The sequence below is a fragment of the Pseudonaja textilis genome, chromosome 1 (genome assembly GCF_049901715.1).
Source record: "Pseudonaja textilis isolate UNSWEBS1 chromosome 1, rPseTex1.2, whole genome shotgun sequence".
In the NCBI taxonomy this organism is placed as follows: domain Eukaryota; kingdom Metazoa; phylum Chordata; class Lepidosauria; order Squamata; family Elapidae; genus Pseudonaja; species Pseudonaja textilis.
The window spans coordinates 115,867,121-115,891,174 of record NC_141990.1 but is presented as its reverse complement, the minus strand read 5'-3'; the positions used below and the strand labels follow the sequence as shown (position 1 = coordinate 115,891,174).

The 24,054-nt window shown below is 35.3% G+C and overlaps 1 protein-coding gene across 1 annotated transcript in view; it reads left to right on the top strand.

The window, feature by feature from the left end:
* The window catches only part of CD109 (CD109 molecule), a 70,044-nt gene that overhangs the window by 5,855 nt on the left and 40,135 nt on the right, over positions 1-24,054 (top strand). Inside the window, exons 3-17 of the mRNA XM_026695141.2 lie at positions 1,918-1,946; positions 5,681-5,911; positions 7,707-7,832; positions 8,189-8,228; positions 8,716-8,797; positions 10,829-10,922; positions 12,358-12,481; positions 13,049-13,158; positions 13,605-13,829; positions 14,955-15,056; positions 15,152-15,214; positions 16,338-16,514; positions 20,806-20,958; positions 21,785-21,859; positions 22,676-22,736. Of these exons, the coding sequence (XP_026550926.2) occupies positions 1,918-1,946; positions 5,681-5,911; positions 7,707-7,832; positions 8,189-8,228; positions 8,716-8,797; positions 10,829-10,922; positions 12,358-12,481; positions 13,049-13,158; positions 13,605-13,829; positions 14,955-15,056; positions 15,152-15,214; positions 16,338-16,514; positions 20,806-20,958; positions 21,785-21,859; positions 22,676-22,736 (1,692 nt within the window). The remainder of the gene's footprint in view (positions 1-1,917; positions 1,947-5,680; positions 5,912-7,706; positions 7,833-8,188; positions 8,229-8,715; positions 8,798-10,828; positions 10,923-12,357; positions 12,482-13,048; positions 13,159-13,604; positions 13,830-14,954; positions 15,057-15,151; positions 15,215-16,337; positions 16,515-20,805; positions 20,959-21,784; positions 21,860-22,675; positions 22,737-24,054) is intronic.

The following is a 24,054-nucleotide window of genomic DNA, read 5'->3' as shown; positions in this document are numbered from 1 at the left end:
ATAACACATTCAAAAAATGAAAATAAATATCAAGTGGTAAGAATGATTTGCATCATCCAACAAAGAAGTGATATAATTGCTTCTTGCCTCAGTGAAGGAAGAAATTATCATGCTGAACAAATTCAAGCAAGTCCCTAAAGTTGAGACAAGTAGTGGTAATAAAATATTGGAAAAAATATCTGTGCATGCCTGGTTATGTAAGAATATAAAATGGCTGAAAATGTACATCAGGTTAGAATTTGCTGATGAATGCTAAGTTGTAAAAGCAGTACAGCAAAATTATGTTTAGCCATCTGAGCCTCCAATTATAATATAAACATTGCCATAAAACTCACTTGTTGTACCCTGCCAGATGTCACATTAATTTCCAGGGCTGGTCCTAGAAAAATTTAAAAACAATCCCAGAAGAATGATTTTTGAGTTGGTAATAACTTTGCATAACAGATAAAAAGATTTTAAGAATAAAATTTCAAAATCATATATTAAATGCCTGTCATTAGCAATCTGTAGAGATTATGCGATTAGTTCAAAGGGACAAAACCACAAATCAATTCTGCTTTTGAAAATTTGTTTTTAAATTCTTGCCCCTCAGTCTCTCAATTTATTCTGAAAAGTAGAAGAATATTGTTTAAAACTATTCTGTTTTCTGAGAGGCAGGACTTTGAGTAGTTTTCAGTGGAAATTAGATTAAAGGTGGGCATTGTGAAGTTCTTGGGCTGAATATTGCTGTGACTTTAGGCTTTATACTTTAGTTATCTCATTGTCCTCATTTTTTATTCATTTAATTTTTTTAAAAAAAGCTGGTGACATGCTGAAAAATATTACTCATCAGAATGATTCTACTTCTCTCTGTGTATTATTCATACACATCCGTGGGTGTATGATTAACCTCACCCAAATATGGTTGCTTATTCATCGACGTTCGTATTGCTTTTGGATCTTTATTTACTACCACAAATGGAACATCATATTTTTTATTTTTCCTTTAGACTTGAATAATATTTTGTGACTAGATGAAACACATGAACACGAATTATTCTTTCAGTTTATGGTAGTAAGCTAGGACTAGCATAATTGCATGATATTAAGAAAGAACCAGAAACTTAGCACAACTTCTTTGTCATAGAATGGACTTCAGTTATATGAGTAATGTCTGAGAAAATCCTTCCCACAGGCTGAATAGAAAATGGCTTCCTTAATTATTCTTTTTATGGTATATCAGATAAGACAGAGCCTGTTGTTAAAGTCTGTTCCCTTATTTTTTATAGGTAGTCCTTGACTTACAATTGAGCCTGACAATTATGGTCATAAGTCATGATGGTTGTAAAGTGAGTCACTACATGACCGGACCTATTTTTACTATTTTCTTTGTAGTCTTGTTAAGCGAATTCAGTGGTTGTAAATTGAATGCTGGGTTGTTAAGCAAACACTACAGTTTTTAAGCGAGCCCACTATAAACTGGATTAAGTTTTTCCAGAAACTGGAATTAAACTCTGATTTCCAGCAACGCCATCATAAATTGTACTCATGTGATTATGGGGCACTGCAAATGGCCGTATATGCAGGCTGGTTGTCAAGCACCCATCACTGTGGGAGGAAGTGATGTCAGAACTTTGAACGTGGATTGTAAGTCTTTTGGGGGGGCGTTCTTTGTAAATTCAAATAGTTGCTAGGTGACTAGTTGAAGTTGAGGGCTACCTGTATGTTCCTGCCTTGTAAAACCTAGATTAATTCCTCCCATCTTTAGGTAGTTTTATTGTCTCTCATTGTTCAATATTTTTTAAAAAGAATGTTGCTGTTGTCATATGTTTAAATAAGCAATATAAAGAAGTCATGCTTAAATAGGAAGAATATCTGGTATATGGATACGTGAAATCTTTTAATTTGTTTTCCTATTCTTTTTTCCCCTAAATGTAGATTCCTTTAGGACACTAGTCCTTCCATCTGTAAGTATTCTTAAAATATAAGAAATATAAACCATATGTTTCCAGCATGGCTTTTATTTGCTTTTTTCATTTGGCTAATTTGATTATAGTTTATAGTTCCACATTAGTAATCGGGATGTAGGTGTTATTTTGTTTCTTTAGATTAATAATTAGTTTGTGTGCCCACTCAGAAGAACTTGGGATTTCAATCTGAATGCCTTAAATGCATACTCACATTGTGCGCAAACAGCAATACGTACTCAATTTAACAAATTTGTATATTAATAAAAGATGAGAAATATATGTAAAAATTTTAACTTGTACTTATATCCAGAATATTTTATTGCCTCCTAGCCTGTATGTATTAATTAAAGTTTGTCTTCAGCCTTTGCTCTTATTTAATCTCAAATTGCAGGCAAACTTGCCTGACTTACAAACATGGAGAAATTCAAACAACCTGAAATCTATGTAGTGAAATACAGCAAGAACTTTGGTGTATTGTGAAGTAGATTATTCAATCCGTGAATGGCAATCTGACATCACCAAAATATAAACCATTTACATGTTAAATACAGAGTACAATTTATGTTAAGATGTTACATTAAAATTTATATTGACTGAGAACCCATAATAGTTTTTTTTTTACAAGGTCAAAAGATTCCAGTTTCAGTAATACCTTGAATCTACCTTAATAATTCTTGTTGGCTTGGAACTGCAAATAACAAGAACTCCCTTCAGTGCCTTTTTTCTTGTTTTTTGTTAAAATAGTTCAGATGTTACAAATGAAAGGAGATGCTTGAAAACTTGATTAAAAAAACTGGGAGGACAAGGACAATTAAAAAGGACTGAGAAAAGTTTTGGTTATAAGTCATTGCAGTCATAATTTGAGTCACTATATGACTAGACTTAATTTTATGGAAGCTTTTTTTATGGAAGTCATTAAGCAAGTTATCACATCAGTTAAGCAAATCACATGATTGTTAAGTGAATCATATGGTTGTAAGTCTAAATCCAGTTTATCCAATGAATGTTTTTTGCCAGAAAATGGCAAAAAAAGAATCACAAAACATAATCACATGACTGGGATGCTGGTTACCATATACCTAAAATAGAATCATGTGACTGTGAAGGTGATGCAATAGTTGTAACTTGAAGAACGGGTTGTAAGTAACTCTTTTTGAGTCCATTATAGCTTTGAATGTTGGTTAAAGGATTGGTGATGTCGAGGATTATTTGTATAGGGAAGAATAATTCTGTGCCCCATCTAATTTTCCTCATCTGTACTCCAGAATATTTTGTTTCTGAACAAAATATTTAAACCTCCCTAATAAAGTAGTGTAGGAGCAGCATAACTGATATGAGTCATGTATTTTAATCAGTGGACAACACATGTTTCTAGTAACCAGTAGGAACTGAATAAACATTTCATGTTCTGCTTCTAAAATTTGTTTTCTAAGATTTTTGTATTTTTTTAATTTTTTGCTTCTGTTCAGTCAGGTCTGATTCTCAAAGACTGCCAGGACAAGTTTTTGCAGTTTTCTTGGCAAGGATTTTCAGATATGATTTGCCATCTTCTTTTTCCTTGGGTTGAGAGAAAGTGACTAGGCACCCCATCGAGCTTTGTGTCCAAAGCAGAACTAGAATTCACAATCTCCTAGTTTCTAGCTTGATGCTTTAACCAAACTGATTATTTTCCTAAGAATTTAGACTGATACTAATGAAGTCTTGACATCTGAGTAAATTATATGTAGATATTTGTATGTGGTTAAAGTTGAAATACAGATAGATTCTACATGCAAATGCAAAATGTTACTGCTGAATTTGGGCAATAAGTTTAATTGTTTAGAAATAGATTAATTGAAAAAAGTACAGTATGAACCTGATGAGTTAAGTTGAGAGGAGGGTTTCTTTAAAAAAAATATACATTATGGTACAACATGCGTGGCTTTTGAAATACTACTGTATATAGATAGTGCAAATACTAGCTAACAAGGTTGAGATGTTGAAGGTAATGCAGATATGTAAAATAAGCCATGGGAAGCTCTCCAGTATGTGGGGAGCCATGGTGGCTTGCCTTGGCCTGACCCAGCAGGTCTCCCGGGCCCAGTCAGCCATGCTGCGTAGTTGGTGCCCTGAGGCCCCTGGTGCCAGGCCTCACCACAGCCTGGGAGCCTTCCTACTTCCATGCTTTGAGAAAGGTGTTGCTAGTAGTTGCTCTCCAAATAGGGCAGCTGGGAAATGAGATTTGTCAGCGAAAGATGAGCTAGGTCTAGGACTGGCAAAGAAGGGAGGGAAAGAAGAAAAGAAAGGAGGGTGGGAGAAAAGGTGGGAGGAGTGTGGGTCTCTTGCCAAACAAGGAGTGGAAGAGACAGCCAATCACCTTGCAAGCAAGTAGGATCTCTGCTAGGCAGGGAAGAAGAAGCAAAAATAAAAAGTGAACAAGACAAAGATGAAAGGGAAGAAAGATTTTTTTTCTTCAGCAAGGAGAGAGAAGAAAGAATTTGGACAATGTCAAGTTGGGCTTCCTAGTTCATCCCAAATATGTTTTTTGAAAATAACAGGACATATTAGCCCAGGAACAAAACCAAAAGTGCTGCCAACTAAATGGCAAAGTGACATGGCTCTGTTTCACAGCATTGCCAGAAGCTCGGTTTTGCAGTGGAGAAATTTTGATTTAATAAATGTACATTTAATGGCATAGAAAAGCTATCCTTCATTTTGCCAATTTTTTCAATTCTGTAGAGTAGGGGTGTCAAACCTGATCGCATCGCAGGTCATATCATGACATATCGGGCCATATTGGAATGCTTTTTGCCTTTGCGGAGCCAGGATTGGTGTGGCCTGCATGGCCCAAATCTGGCCTGAGGGCCGCCAATTTGACAGGCCTGCTCTAGAAAATTCTATCAATGTGTGAAATGACTGCAATATTGGCCCTTGGGATAACAAACAAGCCCTCCTACACCACTCATAACTATTAGAATTGACATCCCTGCCTTAAAGACTAATAACTTTATTATTGCATAAGCTTTTGTGAATTATAGTGCCTTTCCTCAGCACTTCTTGTGAGTGGAATGCTATATATTGTATAAACTCAGTTGTTTTGGGGAACGAGGAAGGTTTATGAAAATTAACAATAGTGGTGGTAAAGCAGCTAGTTAAGAAATTTTGGATATGTTTAATTCCCAAGAAATGATATTCAAACTTCAAATCAATTCTCTTTGGTTTTGCCAACACAAGAGGGGAAAAAAGTACATCAGAAGCAGAGCAGACAAATGGGACTTGTGGTTGATTCGAAGGTAAATAAGAAATTAATAGTGATTGCATTTCTTTCTGCCCTTCGGAAGAAAATGCCTGTTGGTTCTGGTGCCAGAACAATTAGGCAGTGCAGGTTAACTCAGACTCATAATCTTAATGTATATGATCTATAATTTTGACTTCCAGTCATCTGTTCCCCCATGTCTCTAAAGATATGTAAGAATGACTAGAACTAGTTGTGCCTAATGGTTAAGATGCCTGGTTTAGGAACCAGGAGACTGTGAGTTCTAGTACCTCCTTAGGCTTGAAAGTCAGCTGGATGATTTTGGCCAGTCATGCTCTTGGCCCAACCTACCTCCCAAGGTTGTTATTGTGGGGAAAATAGGATAGAAAGGAGCATTAGCTATGATTACCATTATTTAAAAATAATAATAAAGCTGGGATTAAAAAGAAATCAAATAAATAATAGCAATGGTAATGAAATGAGTTTTCTTCCTCAGATCCCATTGGGCAGTACTAATGCCTATTATGAATTGTTAGTGAATGGATATTCAAAAGGACAACTGCTGTTTTCTAATCTTACATCACTGCTATTTGCAAGCAAAAGTTTTTCAGTCTTCATCCAGACTGACAAGGCAATGTATAAACCAGGACAAGATGTGAAAATACGGGTTGTTACTCTGCATTCTGACCTCAAACCATATAATACTCCTGTAAATATATACATTCAGGTAAGCATACATTTAAAATTATTTGGCTAAGAAGGGATTTCATGTGGAATGTGTGAAAATTACTCTTGTGCATTCACACCAAGATATAGCAGCAGGAAGGTGATTTCTTGTAAAAGACACCCATAATAAATATGTATTTGTACATACTATAGAGTATATAGATGTTCCCACAATGGTCCAAATTATACGTTCTTCCAAACTAAACTTATGTTTTAGAACAGGGGTCTCCAACGTTAGCCACTTTAAGACTTGTGGACTTCAACACCCAGAATCCTTTGCTGGCTGATAATTCTGGATGTTGAAATCCACAAGTCTTAAAGTGGCCAAGCTTGGAGAGCCCTGTTTTAGAACACAATTGATGTAGCAATAGCAATAGCACTTAGACTTATATACCGCTTCACAGTGCTTCTACCGCCCTCTCTAAGCGGTTTATAGAGTCAGCATATTGCGCCCAACAGTCTGGGTCCTCATTTTACCCTCGGAAGGGTGGAAGGCTGAGTCAACCTTGAGCCTGGTGAAAGTCGATCTGCCAAATTGTAGACAGCTGGCAGTCAGCAGAAGTAGCTGCAGTACAGCACTCTAACCACTGTGCCACTGCGGCTCTTGTAAATTCTTGTAAATTCAGGGTAAAATTTATTGCTCTTTAGAAAAGAGCTATAATAAGGGAATGATGGGCAAGAGATTCTGGGAAAGTATTAGCTTTCATTATTTACGTATTTATTTAAAGCATTTACATAGCCACACAATTCAAACAGCATGACTCTGGGTGACATAAAAGAATCATTCTAAAATTATTGAGACTTCAATAGATATATTCATGGTAGAAAATACTTTATCACCAGAAAATGTGTCTCAATGGCTTGATATGCAGTGTGCAGCAAGCCATAATGTAGCTACTGGTTTCAGTGAGTTGTAATTAAACAAATCATAGCTAAGTAAGACATGAGAACTTGGTAACAGATGAGATTTTTCTTCAGAAATGAAGTCTGCCAAAAACAAACAAACACAATTGGATTGAGGGTCTATAACAAATGATGAAATTCATTGTCAGATAATGATAAAGTGAAAGCATTTCTGAAAATTAACTCCTGTTGCCATAGGAACTTCTAATCTTAACATATGCAACAGGGGTGGGATTCAAAATTTTTAACAACCGGTTCTATGAGCGTGGCTTAGGTGGTGGGCGTGGCTTGGTGGTCATGTGACTGGTTGGACATGGCTTAGTGGTATGTTATTGGCTGGGCGTGGCCAACTCAATATCACTCACATCGAGGCACACATCTCCTCACCTGGCCTCTCGTGACTGTGGGGATGCTGCAACAGTCGTGTGAAAAATGGTCATAAGTCACTTTTTTCAGTGCCATTGTAACTTTGAATGGTCACTCCACACAAGCAAAGGAGGGGAAAAAAACTCCGAGACATTCCTGAGACAGGAAGTCTAGTCCTGCCAAGAATGTAATAAGGGATAATGGAGAGGCAGTTTCTGTAAGCAACACCAGAATGTTTCCTTCCTGCCTTCCTTACAGGATTAGGCCAGTAATTTCTTCTAACAACCGGTTCTCTGAACTGCTTAGAATGTTAACAACCAGTTCTAGCGAATAGGTGCGAACTGGTAGAATCCCACCCCTGATCTGCAACCTGTTTGATTATATAGTGCAATTGATGGTGAAGTTTTCTAGGTGGATATTTTCTGCTGAAGCATACTTTGTTGCCATGAACCTATTTTAGCAGTCATATATTGCACTAAATTCTGTATTCTGAATATATGCAATAGTTTAACATATATTTTTGTAAGGATCCTCAACGAAATTTGATCCAGCAATGGTTGACACAGAACGGAAAACTGGGCAAGATCGCTAAGCAGTTCAAATTATCTAAACATCCTCTCTTGGGTGATTGGTCTATAGAGGTTCGAGTAAATGTGAGTATAATTAAGATGCATTTGTATTTAAGTAGAAATGGGCAACCTTTTGACGACAGGAGGAGTAAAGACTGCAAAGCGGGTGGGGCTAGGTCACACTTAGATTAAACTCCAAGTACTTCAAAATTGACTCAGGATCACAGACTGCCTGTTTATGATTTAAGAAGTGATGGTACACTTTTCACTTTTTTATACGCTGAATGATTCATTAGATAATAAATTTAAGGAATATCTCAGCTTGCATTTATTCTTAAATGGTGACGATAATTTTGAACAAGGTTTTGCCTTAGCTTCAGTAAACTAAAGGAATTCAACATGCTTTTCATATACTTTTGATTTTGCTTGTGTTTCCATAGGATCAAGCCTTTTATCAATCATTTGCAGTAATGGAATATGGTAAGTGATAACCTTCTGCTCTTTAAAAACATATGCTTAAAATTCTTTTAGAGCAGCAAGTGAATAGTTTTTAAATTTAGGAAGGCAATGATTCTTCCACAAAACTGAAATCCAAAATATTACTTACCATTTAAAAAAAACATGGAAATTGTAATCCTCAGATTGCAGACTGTTTAGCATAAATCCTGACAATAATTCTCAGAGTAAACAAAGTGAAATCACTGAGTGGGACTTAAGTAATAATAATGATTAACTTCTAGCATGAACAAGGTCAGATCTAGCTTTGAGAATCCAGTCGTTTGTAATGTTAAATTTATCTTTTACAGCTTGCAAAACTAAAAATCATTCTGAGGTCTATCAATTCACTCATTCAATGAGGTCTTCCTTGAATAATAAATATATAGTAGAGGAGCACGCAAGCTTAATCTTTTAGTTGCATTAGTTTCTCCATTATGTAACTTTAATTGTTGCTTTTGGGATTTTTCAGTGGCACCAAAGTTTGAAGTCTCTTTAACAACACCTAAGTACTATTCTCGGGAAAGTAGGTTGAATGGCACTATCACAGCAAAGTAAGTAAAAAGTAAATATTATGGCATTGAGAGCTATATGTTACTCTAATGTTACTCTGATTTGGAGGAGGTGGGGTGCAAGTAGGTAAAAACAGTTCATTATTGTGTGATGGCAGCAAAAAATATCCAGAATATGCATCAGTATATTGCATATGCTTGCTACTTTAAGTGAGTGCATGTGCATGTGCTGATGCTTTATTTAAACTGAATTGATATATCAATGATTATATAAACTTTTAGATGCCATATGTTAAATAAGTAACTTGCTACTTGATGGAATGTGGACAATATTATTGGCTGGCATAGTATCTTATAGATTAAGATTCTGGTTTGCTCACAATGGCATGACCTGACGAGTATTATTCAGATTATTCATAAAGAGAACTACCTGTGACACAGGTACAGTTAGGACTGATAACCTAGGGTATGTGTTTTGTATTTTACAACTGCAGCTTGTATAAAAGGTTGTAATTGTAACATAATAGGAATAAATGTTAAAGAGAATGAACTAGTTAATTAAAAATAGTTCTACATTTGTGAAACTAAGAGAAAGGAGAAGGGGAATGGTGTAATACCGTAATCTGAATGGAAATGAACTGATCACATGGAGTGAAATTGATGAATTCATGTAGGGAAGTGAAGGTATAGGTTTAACAATGAATAAAAAGGACAACATGTATATCAGAAAATATGAATTACTGTCTTTCAGTTTTTTATTGCCTATGAAAATATGTAATACATTTTTATTGCATATGAAAATATACATATCCATGTGTTGCTGATGGTTTCATATTATTATACAGTGAATGGAATGGTAGAAAAGCCAGAAATTAGTTTTTGTGAAAAATGATATAATTCTCTGAATGAATGTCTCCAGGGGGAGAATATTATTCTGACAGGTGATATGAATAGATGGCTAAGACAAGATAAGTGAGTATAGAAGATGTGATTGAGAAGCAAGAATGATGAGAATGATGGCTGCTTGCTGAGTATCTGCTTAATAGATATGTACGAATGTGCAGTGAAAAAAATGTTTCATTTAACTATCACATTTATATACGTAGCTATTCATCTCATAGTAAAGTCAATCTAAGTTGCTTACAATAAAAACAATTATGACATCAAAATATTGAAACAACTACAATTAAAAAACATAAACAGTATTAATAACAAGACAGTGGAGAAAATGTATGTTAAAATTAATGCAGAAATCTCATCAAAACTCCGCCTCTTTGAGACCTGCAGATCTGCTGTCAGAGCTGTGTTTTAAGGGAATTCTGGAAGGATGTCATGGATGGGAGCCCAGTCTTACCTCAAGGGGAACAATGTTCCCCCGGCAGGCAGCATCACAGAAAAGGCCCATCTTCTGGGTTCCTCCAGAATGAATCTCTTTTGCAGATAACACCTGCAACACACATCTTTTGCTAGACCTAATGGGAAGGACAGATGTAATTGGACAGAGGCGGTCCCTCAGATATCTTACCTAGCCCAGTGAGATATGTGTTAGGAAAATAGAGTGAATGACTGTAAGTTAAGCATCAGTGGTGAAAAATTAGATCAGGCTGTGCATCTTTTAAGTTCAAATGCTGGCAACAAGGCAGTATGGTGTTGGGTAATGTGTGGTCTGTTGGGAGCCATTAATGTTTGTCAAAATAAGTAAAATAGATGTACATCTTCCTGTACAGATGTAAAGGTTGGGTATGACAGGAGGAAAATAAAAGCTGACTAGTGTGAGAAGGGCATACTTAAAAAGTGAAGCTGTTTGGTCATATGGAAAGGAAAACATGATACTCAAATTGCAAAACAAATATATAGACAACACATGGATTGAAAGGAGGGATAAAAAGTTGTGATTGGATGCTGTCGAAGAGATGTTCAAAAGATGAGAGAGAAAAAGGAAAGCACTGTTTGCAAAATAAGCTGTCCAGGTTAATAAGTACATGATGGGTTATCATATGTTTTCAGTCTGTCTTTTAAAACTAACAGTTTCCAACTGATATTTTTTTCTGGTGCTTTGGGTATTCATTTCAGGTACATATATGGAAAACCAATGAAAGGAAAGGTCACTATTGATTTCTTCTCATTGTTTCAAATGCAGAACATAAAGATAACTAAAATAATGGAGGTGAGCCATACTCAGTTCTTGACAATATACATGTTTCAGGAAAATTGTGCTTCAGGGTCCACCCTCACTCAACATTTTCTAGTGAATTCTCCTGTGGTCTTTCTATTTTCTTTGCTGTTTTCTGACCCAGAATTCTTTCTTCCTCTTCCACATACTACTTTGAGCCCTATCAGAACACATTAAATATTTTTTTTTGCATTTTTTACTGCCGGTTTATTACCAGTCTTGGTTTTTTGTCTCAAAATTGGCCTATATCTAGATGCAGTGGCATTTCAGATTTTGGAATTAAGTTGGGTCGGAGATCATGTGTGATAGCTTATTGGCAGGAGTTTTAGGGAAAAGCTTGTGTGAAGGATTAGGCCAGGTTAAGATTCTCTTTTCTTCAACTGTTTTAGAAGTATGATATTTTATATTTATGGCCTTGTAAAAGCTGATTTATTTTAAAACAAGATTTAAATTGTACTTGCTAAACCAAATGCCTAGCCATTACTGCCATGGGTTAAGCAAACCATTTCAAAATCTAGAAGATTTCTTATCCTCTTGAGCCCTCTTAAAGCAAGTGCTAAAGGAGACACCCCCCCCCCCCAAAAGGAGTACATCTGTAGTAAATGTGGAGATTAACTACAACCAAAATATCATGACTGGCACAGATTGAAGTATTTTCTTCCAGGTTAAATTGATCACTGAAAATAATTCCCTAATTTTAATCTTGTATCAGCTTTATAACATTTCATCTATCACGGCTATTCTTTCCACAAATATCTTGTAAAACTGTAGCTAAGCCAAGAGAGAGAAGTATGATGTTAATAGATCTCTGGGTCTTTTTTTTGCCTTTTTCCACTCAGTTTTAGAAAGGAAGAATAGTGGTTAGATGCGTTGTGGTGTAGATATGCCTTAATTCATATAAATTTGTGTATGGAAAAAGTATTAAAAATAAAATGTAATTATATATGGTCAAGAAAACAGATCTTCTAGAATCTAGATGTTCTGGCTAGTGTGAGAATCAGATCTATATATCTATTGTATATATATATAGTATATATAACTTTGGGATATCTCATCGTTATAATACATAAAAAGGATTCTGTGATATAAGGCAACTCCTTAAATCGCCCCAGACTAATAGTGCTTAAAATGAATTTCAACCTAAAATGTACCCAGACTCAGATTTTGTGAAGTACTTGATGCTCTCTGAGCTTGGTTGTTTGATTGCAGACATTTTGTTACCAGCACCAAGGACTCCACAGTTCAGCCTGAGCTAAATATATTCTCTTTTATTGAGACTCGGATTCAGATGTTGGCATGGTATTTTATTCATATTGCTTTGATTTCACAGTGAAATGCAGTAACGAAAACATTGTATCTTAATATTATTTCTGGTTATATTGCTTCAAAGATAACATAGGATTAATCAATTTATTTTTCCTGACCTTAGATTAATGGTTCTTTGAACTTTACACTGGAGAGTCCAGAGATAAAAAATCTAACTGTCAAAGATGAGGATACATTTTACCCAATGCCTATAGAAATTATAGCTGTTGTTACAGAATCTCTTACAGGTATGTTGTTTAATGTGGCTTTTATAAAAAATTGGAAGAGATCAAATCAGTCCAGCTGTATCTTTTTACAGTGGGCAGTCATAATCTCACAAGCACAATATGAGTATAGTCACTAAATCACATTCATATTTCCTAGCAATTGATATTTGGAGGCATAGTGGTTCTAATTTAAATACCATAGCTTATTGCTGTGGCTGGGGCCTTTTCTGTTATTTGTTGGAGGGGGGCATTTGATGGGTTTTGCAAAGGCTTATTGTACCTGTTTTATTAATTAACAAAATCAAAGTGAAAATTTATCACCTAAAATTGGTCATTTGCAGCTAAATTTCATAATTTCAAAAGCTCTGGAAACTGAGATAACTATGCTAAACCATAAACCATCTACAAAACACAAAGCTTAGGATGACATGTTACACTAAGACATTTAAGTGATTTGTTTTTTGTCTTAGCATCTTGTATGAATCTAATCATAGAATATTGTCACTTAGAATAAGTGTGAGTTGTCTTGCTTCAGTTAAAAACAAATCTGTGTGTATCGTTTTTTAAAATCTCTGATCATTATAATAGGAATCTCCCAAAATGCAAGTGCTACAGTATTTCCACAGCTGCATGATTATGTATTAGATTTTCTTGAGTATCCAAGATTCTTGAAGCCTTCTCTGAACTTCATTGCTACGGTGAGTAGTGTTGTGTTACTGTTTGCTTCTTTCGGTATCATTTCAGAAATGGACTGAATAAAGGATGCATCAGAAAGATGGAATTATGTTCTTAAAAAACTACAAGTCTTAAGGCAGCCATTTTATTTCTCAATTCCATACCTAACTAAAGAGGCCAAAAATTTCATCCCCATCTATCATGTTCATCCAAAGTCCATATGCACACTGTGTGCTATAGTATTTAGTATTTTTATTTGACATCCACATATCCTAGGTTGCCCATAAATATTTCTTTATCTGCGTTTATTTTCCACAACTCAAGGTGGGAAGTTAGAGCAACATTGAAGTCACCAGATATTCCAATTGTTCTCTTCTGCCAAATACAGTATTGCCATTTCAAATAAGTGCTCTACATAAAGGTTACTATTGTTTAAAAAAAAGGTTTCTAAAGTTTGATTTGTTTTCAGCTGAAAGTAAGAAGAACTGATAATCATCCATTAACGTCTGATGAACAAAAGAATAATGTCACAATCATGGTCAGACAGTCAAAAATTTATTATCCGATATATGGCTATGAAAATGAATTGCAGGAAAAGAACACCAATTATGAACTAAGTTATCCTGTTCCAGAAAATGGAATTATTCAGATTGAGCTTCCAGTTTTAGCTAATGCAACAGTTTTGCGTATTAAGGTATATTCCTTTTCTGTTATTTTGTCTAAAGGAAAGCTTTAACTTTAACTGGTCAGAACATAATTTCAACATGGAAACTTGTTTAATGCCTGTCTTTTTCCTCAAATGTACCTTGTTACACATCAGATATATTATGTTGTTTTGTAATAATTGCAATAGAATAGAAGGAAAGTTTCTTCTATTGTTGTTGTTATTAAACCACAGTTTCCCATTAGATAAAAATTCTTTAAGAATTGTTCAGACTTTCCCAAAGTTGATAGCAACAGCACTTAGACTTTTACACCACTTCATAGTGCTTTAAGCAGTTTACAGAGTCAACATATTTCCCCCAACAATCTGGGTCCTCATTTTACCCACCTCAGAAGGATGGAAGGCTGAGTCAACCTTGAGACGGTGAGACCCCCAAACCGGTGATCAGCAGAAGTAGCCTGCAGTACTGCATTGTAACACTGCGCCACCACGGCTCGTGATGAGGCAAATATGTGGGGAGGGGAATGCCATAGTTTGCCATGGCTCATTTGTAATCTAAACTGCATTAAAGAATACCTCGACTTACAACAGTCCATTTAGTGACTATTCAAAGTTACAATGGTACTGAAAAAAGTGACTTATAGCCATTTTTCACATTTAACAGCTGTTGCAGCATCCCCATAGTTACATGATCAAAATTCGGATGCTTGGGAACTGACTCATATTTATGACGGTTGCAGTATTCCCGGGTCTGTAATCACCTTTTGTGATCTTCGAAGTCAATGGGGAAGCCAGATTCACTTAATCATGTTACTAAAGTACAGTGATTCACTTAACAACTGTGACAAGAAAAGTCATAAAATGGGACAAAACTCCCTTAACAAATGTCTCATTTAACAACAGAAATTTTGAGCTCAATTCTGGTTGTAAGTAGAGGGCTACATGTAGTTTGAATATGGCAAATGCTTATAGGTATGCTGTTAGCAAAATTCATCCTTAGTTTCTCCAAATGAATATTCAAAGAAAAAGGTTAGGATTGTATTTCAGGAACTATGCTAAGTGTTGAATCTTCCACCTGTGCTGTTTCATTGTTTAAGGGAGATATACTATTTATTATTGTCTTATGTGCTTGTTTTCGCTGTTTTTTTTAAACAGGCTGAATTTCTGGAGAGTCAGGCTTCCATAGCAATACAAGATGTGTTCTACTCACCCAGTTTGTCTTACCTTCAGATTAGAAAAACAAGCAAGGATTTAAAAGTAATTGTTTCTATCAGTAATTGAACACATTTTTAAAGTAAACTCTATTCTATTATGATTGGTGTTTTCACTCAAGACCTCTTTATTTTTCCTAGGTTGGGATACCTTTGGAACTCAGCGTTCAGAGCAGCATGCCTTTGAATGAGATCAATTATATGGTAGACCATAATTATTTTTTACTTTTGCAAAATAATTCAGAGCTGAACCATCCTTAGCTGAGGACGTTGTTCTTTTTTGCTTGGTGTGTAGATAGGTTACAGTAAAGAAGAAAAATGGGGCAAAGGAATAAATAGGTAAACAAAAGAAAAAAGTGGTAAGCTGTTTCTTCAAAGGAACTGATTTTCAGTTGTACTTGTGCCCTCTAATAATTGAAGCGTATCATACCAGGCTGTTTGCTGCAAGGAGGCAGATTGTTGGGAGGTGGAGGCTAAAGGATGGGAGCTGGTGGGTGGCTGGGACTTCGGCAACATTTTCTGTATGAGACACACAGACATTTCCACCCATTTTGGTGAGGGGAGAAGTGCATCTTATAGACTGAAAATTATGGTACATTTTGTGAAAGTATAGTTATTTTCTTTGGAAAAAAATATGTTTCAAATCAGTTTTAGATCCTGAAACTTAGGTTGCATATTTATGCTTCTGAATTCAATAAGCTTTACTTCTCAGCAATTCTGCTTAGGCTTGCATTGCTAATATCTGAAAGTAATCAACTAGTGGATACATTTTATAACCTTTTAATATATTTAAAGAATTAGTAAATAGATTAATGTAGTACTTATAGATTAATGTAGCACTTACAGGAAGGAATAGAATGATTCACTGTTAATCATACAGTTCTTTACAGTCAGAAGTTGATATGATTAGGTGAAAAACATAATTCTAATATATAAAAAGTATATATTAAATCAAAAAATTTAAAACTAAAATATTTAATACTCCCTTGTATCTCTGAAGAAAGATACTTCCTTTAACTAAACTTGTATCACTGATTAAAGAAACAGCCACTTTAACTACATTTTTAGACTATAATTTTGTATGGTTTGAGAAAAAGTTTCATAAACTCAAGTTTGTCCCCAAGTTGATATGCTCAACTGATGAAAGATTTAATTTCAAATTAAATATTATATCTGATCCTGTCCTTTCCCAGACAGAGTAACCTTGTATATTTTTCTTTTGAAAATGGGATGTTTGGATTAGAAACCATAAGGTGCCTATTCACATTATTTTTATGAGGGGCTTTTAGGTGTGATGTTTTTTTTGTTGTTTGTTTTGTACTCATAGGTGATATCCAGAGGTCAGATTGTGGATGCCGGGAAAAAGATGACCACAACATTAAGTTTAATCCCAGAACATTCTTGGGCTCCTATGGCTTGCATAATTGTATTCTATGTGCATGATAACGGGGAAATAATAAATGATGCTCTACATATTCCTGTTCCACTGACTTTTAAAAATCAGGTAAATGTCTTCCTTTCGTAATAAATGGAGAGGTAGAATTTTACAAATTAGCTGTGTTAATAGACCATAGGGTTATATCAGTTCTCCAGAGATGGACTTTGGTACCTTACAAAATGCATACCGGTAAAAAAGCATAGAAGGAGGGTTGTTAGATTAAGGCCATACTGAAAGCTATTTTTGTTAGAAAAGTATTTTTGTTAGAAAAATATTTTCTTCTAAATCTGTAGTTAGCATAAACTTTTAAACCACGCCCACCTGACATAATAGATAATTAACTAAGTACCTGAACAACTAGACATCTTATCCTTGCTAGTGTTCCCCATCAGTTGAGTTACATTTCTTTTGGAAATTATAGGAATATATATGTTTATTTTGAAAAACCAAATGGAAAAAAGGAAAGAAAAGGGAGATGATATATAAATTGTGCATGTTGCATTTTGTAATTGCATCGTATTATATAGTGGTGGGACTCATCTCGCGGGGGGGGGGTAGTCTGCCTACCGAGATGAGGTGGACCGGTTGTTTTCATGGTGTGGACACACAACTTAATCCTCAACACCAATAAGACCAAGGAGCTTATAGTGGACTATAGAAGGAACAGATCAGTCATCCAGCCCTTGCTTATCAATGGAGACTGAGTGGAGCAAGTGGCCAGTTTTAAGTTTCTGGGTGTTACCGTAAAAGAGGACCTGACCTGGGGTGCACATATTGCAGCACTGGTCAAAAGGGCCCAGCAGAGATTATACTACCTGAGACTTCTCAGAAAACAACAACTGAGTGAAAAACTGCTGGTGATCTTCTAGCACTGCACCATAGAGAGTATCTTAACTTACTGCACCTCTGTATCGTTTGCCAATTGCACAGTGGCAGATAGGAAAGCACTCCAGAGAGTTAATGTCATTGCCCAGAAGATCATTGGTTGCCCTCTCCCCTCTTTGGAAGAGTTTTATATCTCCCACTGCCTTAAGAAAGTTCAAAACATTCTCAAAGATCCATCTCATCCTGGGAACCCCCTTTTTTTTTAAAGAAAAAAAAAGGGTGCCCATCTGACAGACGGTACAGAGTATTAAAAACAAGCACAAATAGGCTGAAAAACAGCTTCTATCCCAGTAGCTCTTTTGAATTCTACTGTATAGTGCGGTGTTGCGGGTTTTCGGTTCAATGTGTGGAGTGTGAAGGATGTATGTTTGTGTTTATTTTCATGGTCATGATGTGCACTGAAAATGTCGTTTGATTTTGTTGTATGAGGTGCAATGACAATAAAGTAAACTAAATTTATATTCAGTGATTTCTAAGAAAGTGAAATAACCTATATTAAAATTACATTTTATTAAAATGATTAGAGCAAGTAGAAAATATAGCGATAAAATAAAGTATCTTCAAAAATCAAACAAAATAGTAAAATAATAGCAATATTGTCTATTTTTCCAATTTTAATCCTACTGTTGAGCTATAGAATTATTACAAAAACAATAATTACAGCCACAAGGAGGAAAAAGTAAAAATTAATGCTAAATCACAGAGTAATAGTATCTGAGGGAGTACCTGAGGCAATAAAAATGTGTCTGATAGTCATAAAAACTATATGAAGATTGGTACATGGGAGAAGGCTAGGCCTAAAAAGGCTTGTAAGTGACAGCCACTTCAAGAAGTACTTTAACCAGTGAATTTAAAATATTGGTAAGGATAGATGGAAAATACAGGGATTTCTTCAGGTCCTTCTTCAAGTCCTTCAGGTACAGCCTTACCAAACCATGAAGAACCTTTGTAAAGCTGGTAGTTTGAATGGACTGAGAATCTACTGCATTCAGAGTTAGAACCATGATATTCAAAGAGCCACTAGATGGCAGCAAACACATGGCATTTCCTATATCTTTGTAGCGGTTGTCCAACTTTTGTAGCCCTGAACTGCCACTGGTAACCACACAGTGGTGCTTACAAGTTTGTGAATCTGATTGTATTTCCAGTATTTCTTCATAAATATGGCCTAAAACCTAATCCATTCTCTGTTTAATTCCTAAAACTAGATAAAGAGAATTGAGCAGATGAGTCAAAAGTATTATACAATACATGTTTATTTACTTACTGAAGAAAATGCTTGAAAGCTATACCCTAATTGCTTTGCCTATTGCAAATCTATGCATAATTCACTGAACTTTATTCCAGCTTCATAAGAACTGATTTACCAAATTCAGTTTCCCCATATGTAGCAAAGCTTATTTATATAGGTGCACTTAAGCAAGAGTGGGATTCAAATTTTTAACAACTGGTTCTGTGGGCATGGCTTAGTTCGTGGGCATGGTTTTGTGGTCATGTGATTGGGTGGATGTGGCTTGGTGGTCATGTTATTGGCTGGGCGTGGCCAATTCAATATCACTCACGAGGCATGCATCTCATCACCTGGCTTCTCATGACTGTGGGGATGCTGCAACAGTCGTAAGTGTGAAAAATGGTCATAAGTCACTTTTTTCAGTGCCATGGTAACTTTGAACGGTCACTCCACACAAAGTACCAGCAAAGGAGGGGAAAAAAACTCCAGAAAAGTTCCTGAGATAGGAAGTCTAGTCCTGCCAAGAATGTAATAAGGGTTAACGTGGAGGCAGTTTCTGTAAGCAACACCAGAATGTTTCCTTCCTGCTTTCCTTACAGGATTAGGCCGGTACTTTCTTCTAACAACCAGTTCTCCGAACTGCTTAGAATGTTAACAACTGGTTCTAGAGAATAGGTACGAACTGGTAGAATCCCACCCCTGCACTTAAAGGCTTCAACCATAATTTAAGTTCTTATCCAAGTAACTATTTTTTTGCCCCAATAAAAGTCCATTTTGGACTCTCCGTGAAGAAAATACTTGGATATTTATTCTTCCAGGCATCAGGCACACTCACACAACCATTCAGTAAGCAAGCCACACCCATATTTTAACATTTGTCCTATTGTACCATTTCTTCCATTTTTAAACATTCTCATAGCATTTATGATTTTCCCTTTTCTAGGGTATCAACTTTTACTACATTTGTTTCAATTCCACTCGTAGATGTTCCACTCTTATTCCTATATGTATATTTAAATCATTCACTCCAGTTTTGTTTTAATTCATCTAATCGTCCTTATTTTTAATTCCTTTCAAACCACTGGAGACTTCCTGATCAGTTCCTTTGTGATGGGTGGAGAATTGTTTTTATTATTAACTATTTCTTTTTCTTTGGATGTTTAAAATTACCTCAAAAATAAATTTTTCATCAGTAAGTTACTTTGCATTTTAAATATTTCCCTTGAAATTATTCCTGGGTTTCTGGACCATTAACAGTTTATGGTTTATGGTACAGTATAATTAAGGGCAAGGGAAATAACTCAAAACAATGTAACATTTCAGTGTGTCCAAAAATTGTTTGTACAGATGATTGTAAGACAAAAAAAAAAAACAAGAATCCACTGCTGATTAATTACAATGCTTGCTCTGTGAAACAAGGCAAGGTGCAATTAATCTTAAATACAGGTAATGCTAACAAACCAACTTGAATCTGTATTTTAAGAAAGTGACTTATTTTTAATTGCTATAAATTAAAATAGACTTCTGAACTGCTCCTATCAGGAGAGAAGAAGAAATACACAAGACCCTACTTTGAGCTTATCCTTGTAATCTAAGCTGTTGTTTAAGCACAGCCAAAGTGAAGCACAAGATGCTTGTTGCCCTATAGAATCAAGTGGCCAGTTGACTGCAGGAACAGATTTCTTTGTCTTGTCCTCTATTTGTTCTTCCCCTTTTCTTTTCCTAGTTTAAACATGTGATCGCCAGTCTCTTCATTGTCACATTCATCGTCTGCTCTCTTATTGTTCTCTTTCTTCAGGTGTCCTATTTTATGTTCACAATGATCAATTTTTTAAACCTTCCCTACTCCTCAACAACCCCTTTCATAATCCAGATTATCATTCTGAGCTACTTTTTGTCTCCCATGAGATAAAATATTCAGAAGCTCTGTGTGTGTGTGTGTGTGTGAGAGAGAGAGGGGGGGGGCTGGCTTTTGGGAGAATAGTACACACAGAAATAATATGCTTTCTCTAACACACAGGCCTCAAATATTTTTCCTTAATTTATAGTTCTATTTATCATTAAAAATGTATGATCTTCCACTCAGAAGTAGAACCACTGAGTTCTAGAGATCTTTTTCAGAAAGTATATATAGTACCGTATTGTCCTATTTCTGGACCTGGTTTGGCTCTTTCACAATTTTGGGACCTGTTCAATTACATCATAGGTAATTTCAAATGTATAATATTTGATCTTCCCCAGATTAACATGCAATGGAGTAAAAATAAAGCTGGACCTGCTGAGGATATCACCCTCAAAATCAAAGTGACAGAACCCCAAACCTCAGTTGGACTTTTAGTTATTGACAAAAGTATAAATTTGTTGGGAAAAAGAAATGATATCACAGAGGATGCTGTAAGTTTCTTTTTCTTTTTTCTTTTGCAAGAGTGCATTGGTTTAGATAGAAGCACTATGTTTTATTGTGACTAGTTCCCTTAAACAAATTGAAACTATAAAACAGTTAATAATATGCATTAATGTTAATCTATTTTATTTGCAATAAACTTCATTCTCTGATAACCTGAATAATGTTATATTCTATATCAAATATGTTTGCATTTATTTACCTCATTTTCTGATAAGTATGCAGTTAAGAAGGATTTCATAAGGATACATAATTCTCATTTTTGTTAAAGTAGAATATTCATAGCAAAAGAAATAATGGAAACCAAAAACAAATGTAATGAATTCACATGCATTTACAAATCATCAGCAAGCTCTTAATGAATAATGAAAAAGAAATAAAATATCTTTAGACATTTCCAAGAAGTTTTATGCTGATGGTAAAACTGTTGGCCAATTAGAGCTCAGTCTTTGGTGGCATTCTTCACTGCCCTGGTTCAAAAATTTTATTAGTAAATTACTTCCTTGTACAGCAACTCAATTACTAGGCTTCCATCAAACAGCTATCTTCAGAGAAAAGTCATAATGAATTAATTTTGTTCTGAAGATTTTTTTCATATGCCTTCCACATTGACATATTAAAATCATACAGTAATTATGCACCCATGCCCTATTTTATTTTATCCAGTTTCTGGGGTTGAAAAACGTGTGTGGCCCACTAACATAGATACTAATACATTGTGTTATCCCTGGTTAAATTTTCCTTGAAAGATATAAATATTTTTTTTAAAAAGTTGGTTGTTTTACCTTTGATTTATCTCTACTTTTTAAAAAATAGATACACCATGAGCTAAATTTATATGATACAAAACCGTATGATGTGGAAGCTGGAAGTGCTTTCAGTGTTTTTCAGGTACAGTTGCATATTATATAGCTGCTAATTTTCATGTTCCCCGATGTGGTTTGGTTCCTGAAGGTATATGAAAGTGTCTATCTTTTTCTCTTTCACACACACACATGAACACATAAAGAGCTTCCCCATAAGGTAGTATCATAGAAACATAGAAAAGTGACCTTTGAGGCAGTGGTGGGATTCACATGTTTTTACTACTGGTTCTGTGGGCGTGGCTTGGTGGGCATGGCAGGGGATTGAAGACCCTTGCTGTAAAATCTCCAGTCAGAGGTGGGATTTGCCGGTTCTCCGAACTACTCAAAATTTCCGCTACTGGTTCTCCAGAATTGGTCAGAACCTGCTGAATACCACCTCTGCTTGGAGGTTTTTTAGTCCACTCTACCCCTTATTCCATCCTAGACAAATGACTATCCAATCTTTTCTTGAAAACCTCCATTGATCTACAACTCTGGGAGGCAAGCTATTCCATTGATTAATTCTTCCACTGTCAGGAAGTTTCTCCATAGTTCCAGGTAGGATGTCTCTTTAATGACCTTTCACCCATTGCTTCTTGTCCTGCCCTCAGATGCTTTTGAGAATAAGTCAACCCCCTCTCTGTGATTGCCCCTCAAGTACTGGAAGACATACCTCCAATTCTGTGTATATGTGTAGTTTTTTCTATGTGATCTAAAATACATTTTGAAAAATAATTAAAATGTATGTATTTATTTATTAAATTAAATGCGGCCCATTTCATGGTCTGAAGCTACTCTGGGCAGCATATACTGATATATTGCATGTAGTTAAACTGAAAAATATTTTATGCATTGCATTCAGAATAACAATCTCTGGATATTGACTGATGCCAACCTTTCAGAACATGAGGACTATGATGATTGTAAGTAAAGACAAATCAAGAAATGAATCTAGCATTTCTGGGGCAGATACATACTTGACTTTCAAACCTCCACTTCTTTATCTGCCTCAGAAAAATAGGCCTTTCCTTTATTCTGTTTAATTACTCCCTGTCACACTCTTTTTGATCTCAAAGGAGATCATTATCTTTTCTAATACCAAGTACTCTTTAGTCCGTATAGTAGTGAAGATGACAGAATCAAAGACAGATTGAATGTTCAGCCAAGGATAACTATTCGAAGAAAAATTTGGTACAGTAGTTAAGCCAGTTTGCTCTAGTGGTTAAAGCATCAGGCTAGAATCCTTAAATTCTAGTTCTGCCTCAGACATGAAAGCCCACTGGGTGAATTTGGGCTAGTCACTCTCTCTCTATCAACCCACCTCACAGGGCAGTTGTTGTGGGAAATGTAGGAAGAGGAAGGAGTATTCTGTATATTTCACAACTTTCCGTTCAATATAAAATAATAAAGGTGGGATAAAACAATTCTAATAAATAAAAAATATAGTTTGTGACTATATTTAGATTAAATTCATTTATTCTTATTTACATATTATGTTGAAAGAGAGGAAAAGAAAGAGTAGAACAGATTCTTTATCTACTGTGCAAATTTCTTGTCCATTCTAACCATCAGTGAGGGTTTTTAAAGCACATTAAGGTCTCTAACCATTTTTTTTCTAACCTTTCCTATTTGTAGCTATTCAAACCTGATGAATATTGGATTCATGCAGGTTTCTTCTAAAGAAACTTCTCTTCCTCACAGAAATAATTGTGCAGTCATATTGCTCCTTTTATGTTACTCAAGGTTTCCCTCTTTTATTTCTTCAAGATCTTTATTCAGCTCACCTGCAGAAAAACTTTGCTGATTTCTACAAATTTAATTTTAGGACTGTGATATCAGTTCCCTCAGAGTGCTCTGTCTCTGAATTTCTTACTCTTCTGGTTTTCTTGTAATGGTTTATCCTCTCTTTGTGTTTGCTGCTTATTATGTTCTGTTGCAAAGCAAATCTTTGGTGGATAAGAGAGTTCTTTGGTTCAAATGTCCTTTTGTGGAGCAATTTTTTTATAGATTTTTAAATGTAAAAACATACAGAAAAAAATCAGACTATGTTTGGGATGGGAGGAAGATGAGATTGCACTTTTCCAAAATATATGAGATTGCCATTTAAAAAAAAAAAACCCTAGGCATTCTACATTATGACAGAACCTTTTAGGAATGGAGACTTTTGCCTGGTTATGTGATCTTACAAAGTTGGCAAAAGTTATAAAAAAGATGAGACACTCCTCAGCTTAGGTGCAAGTT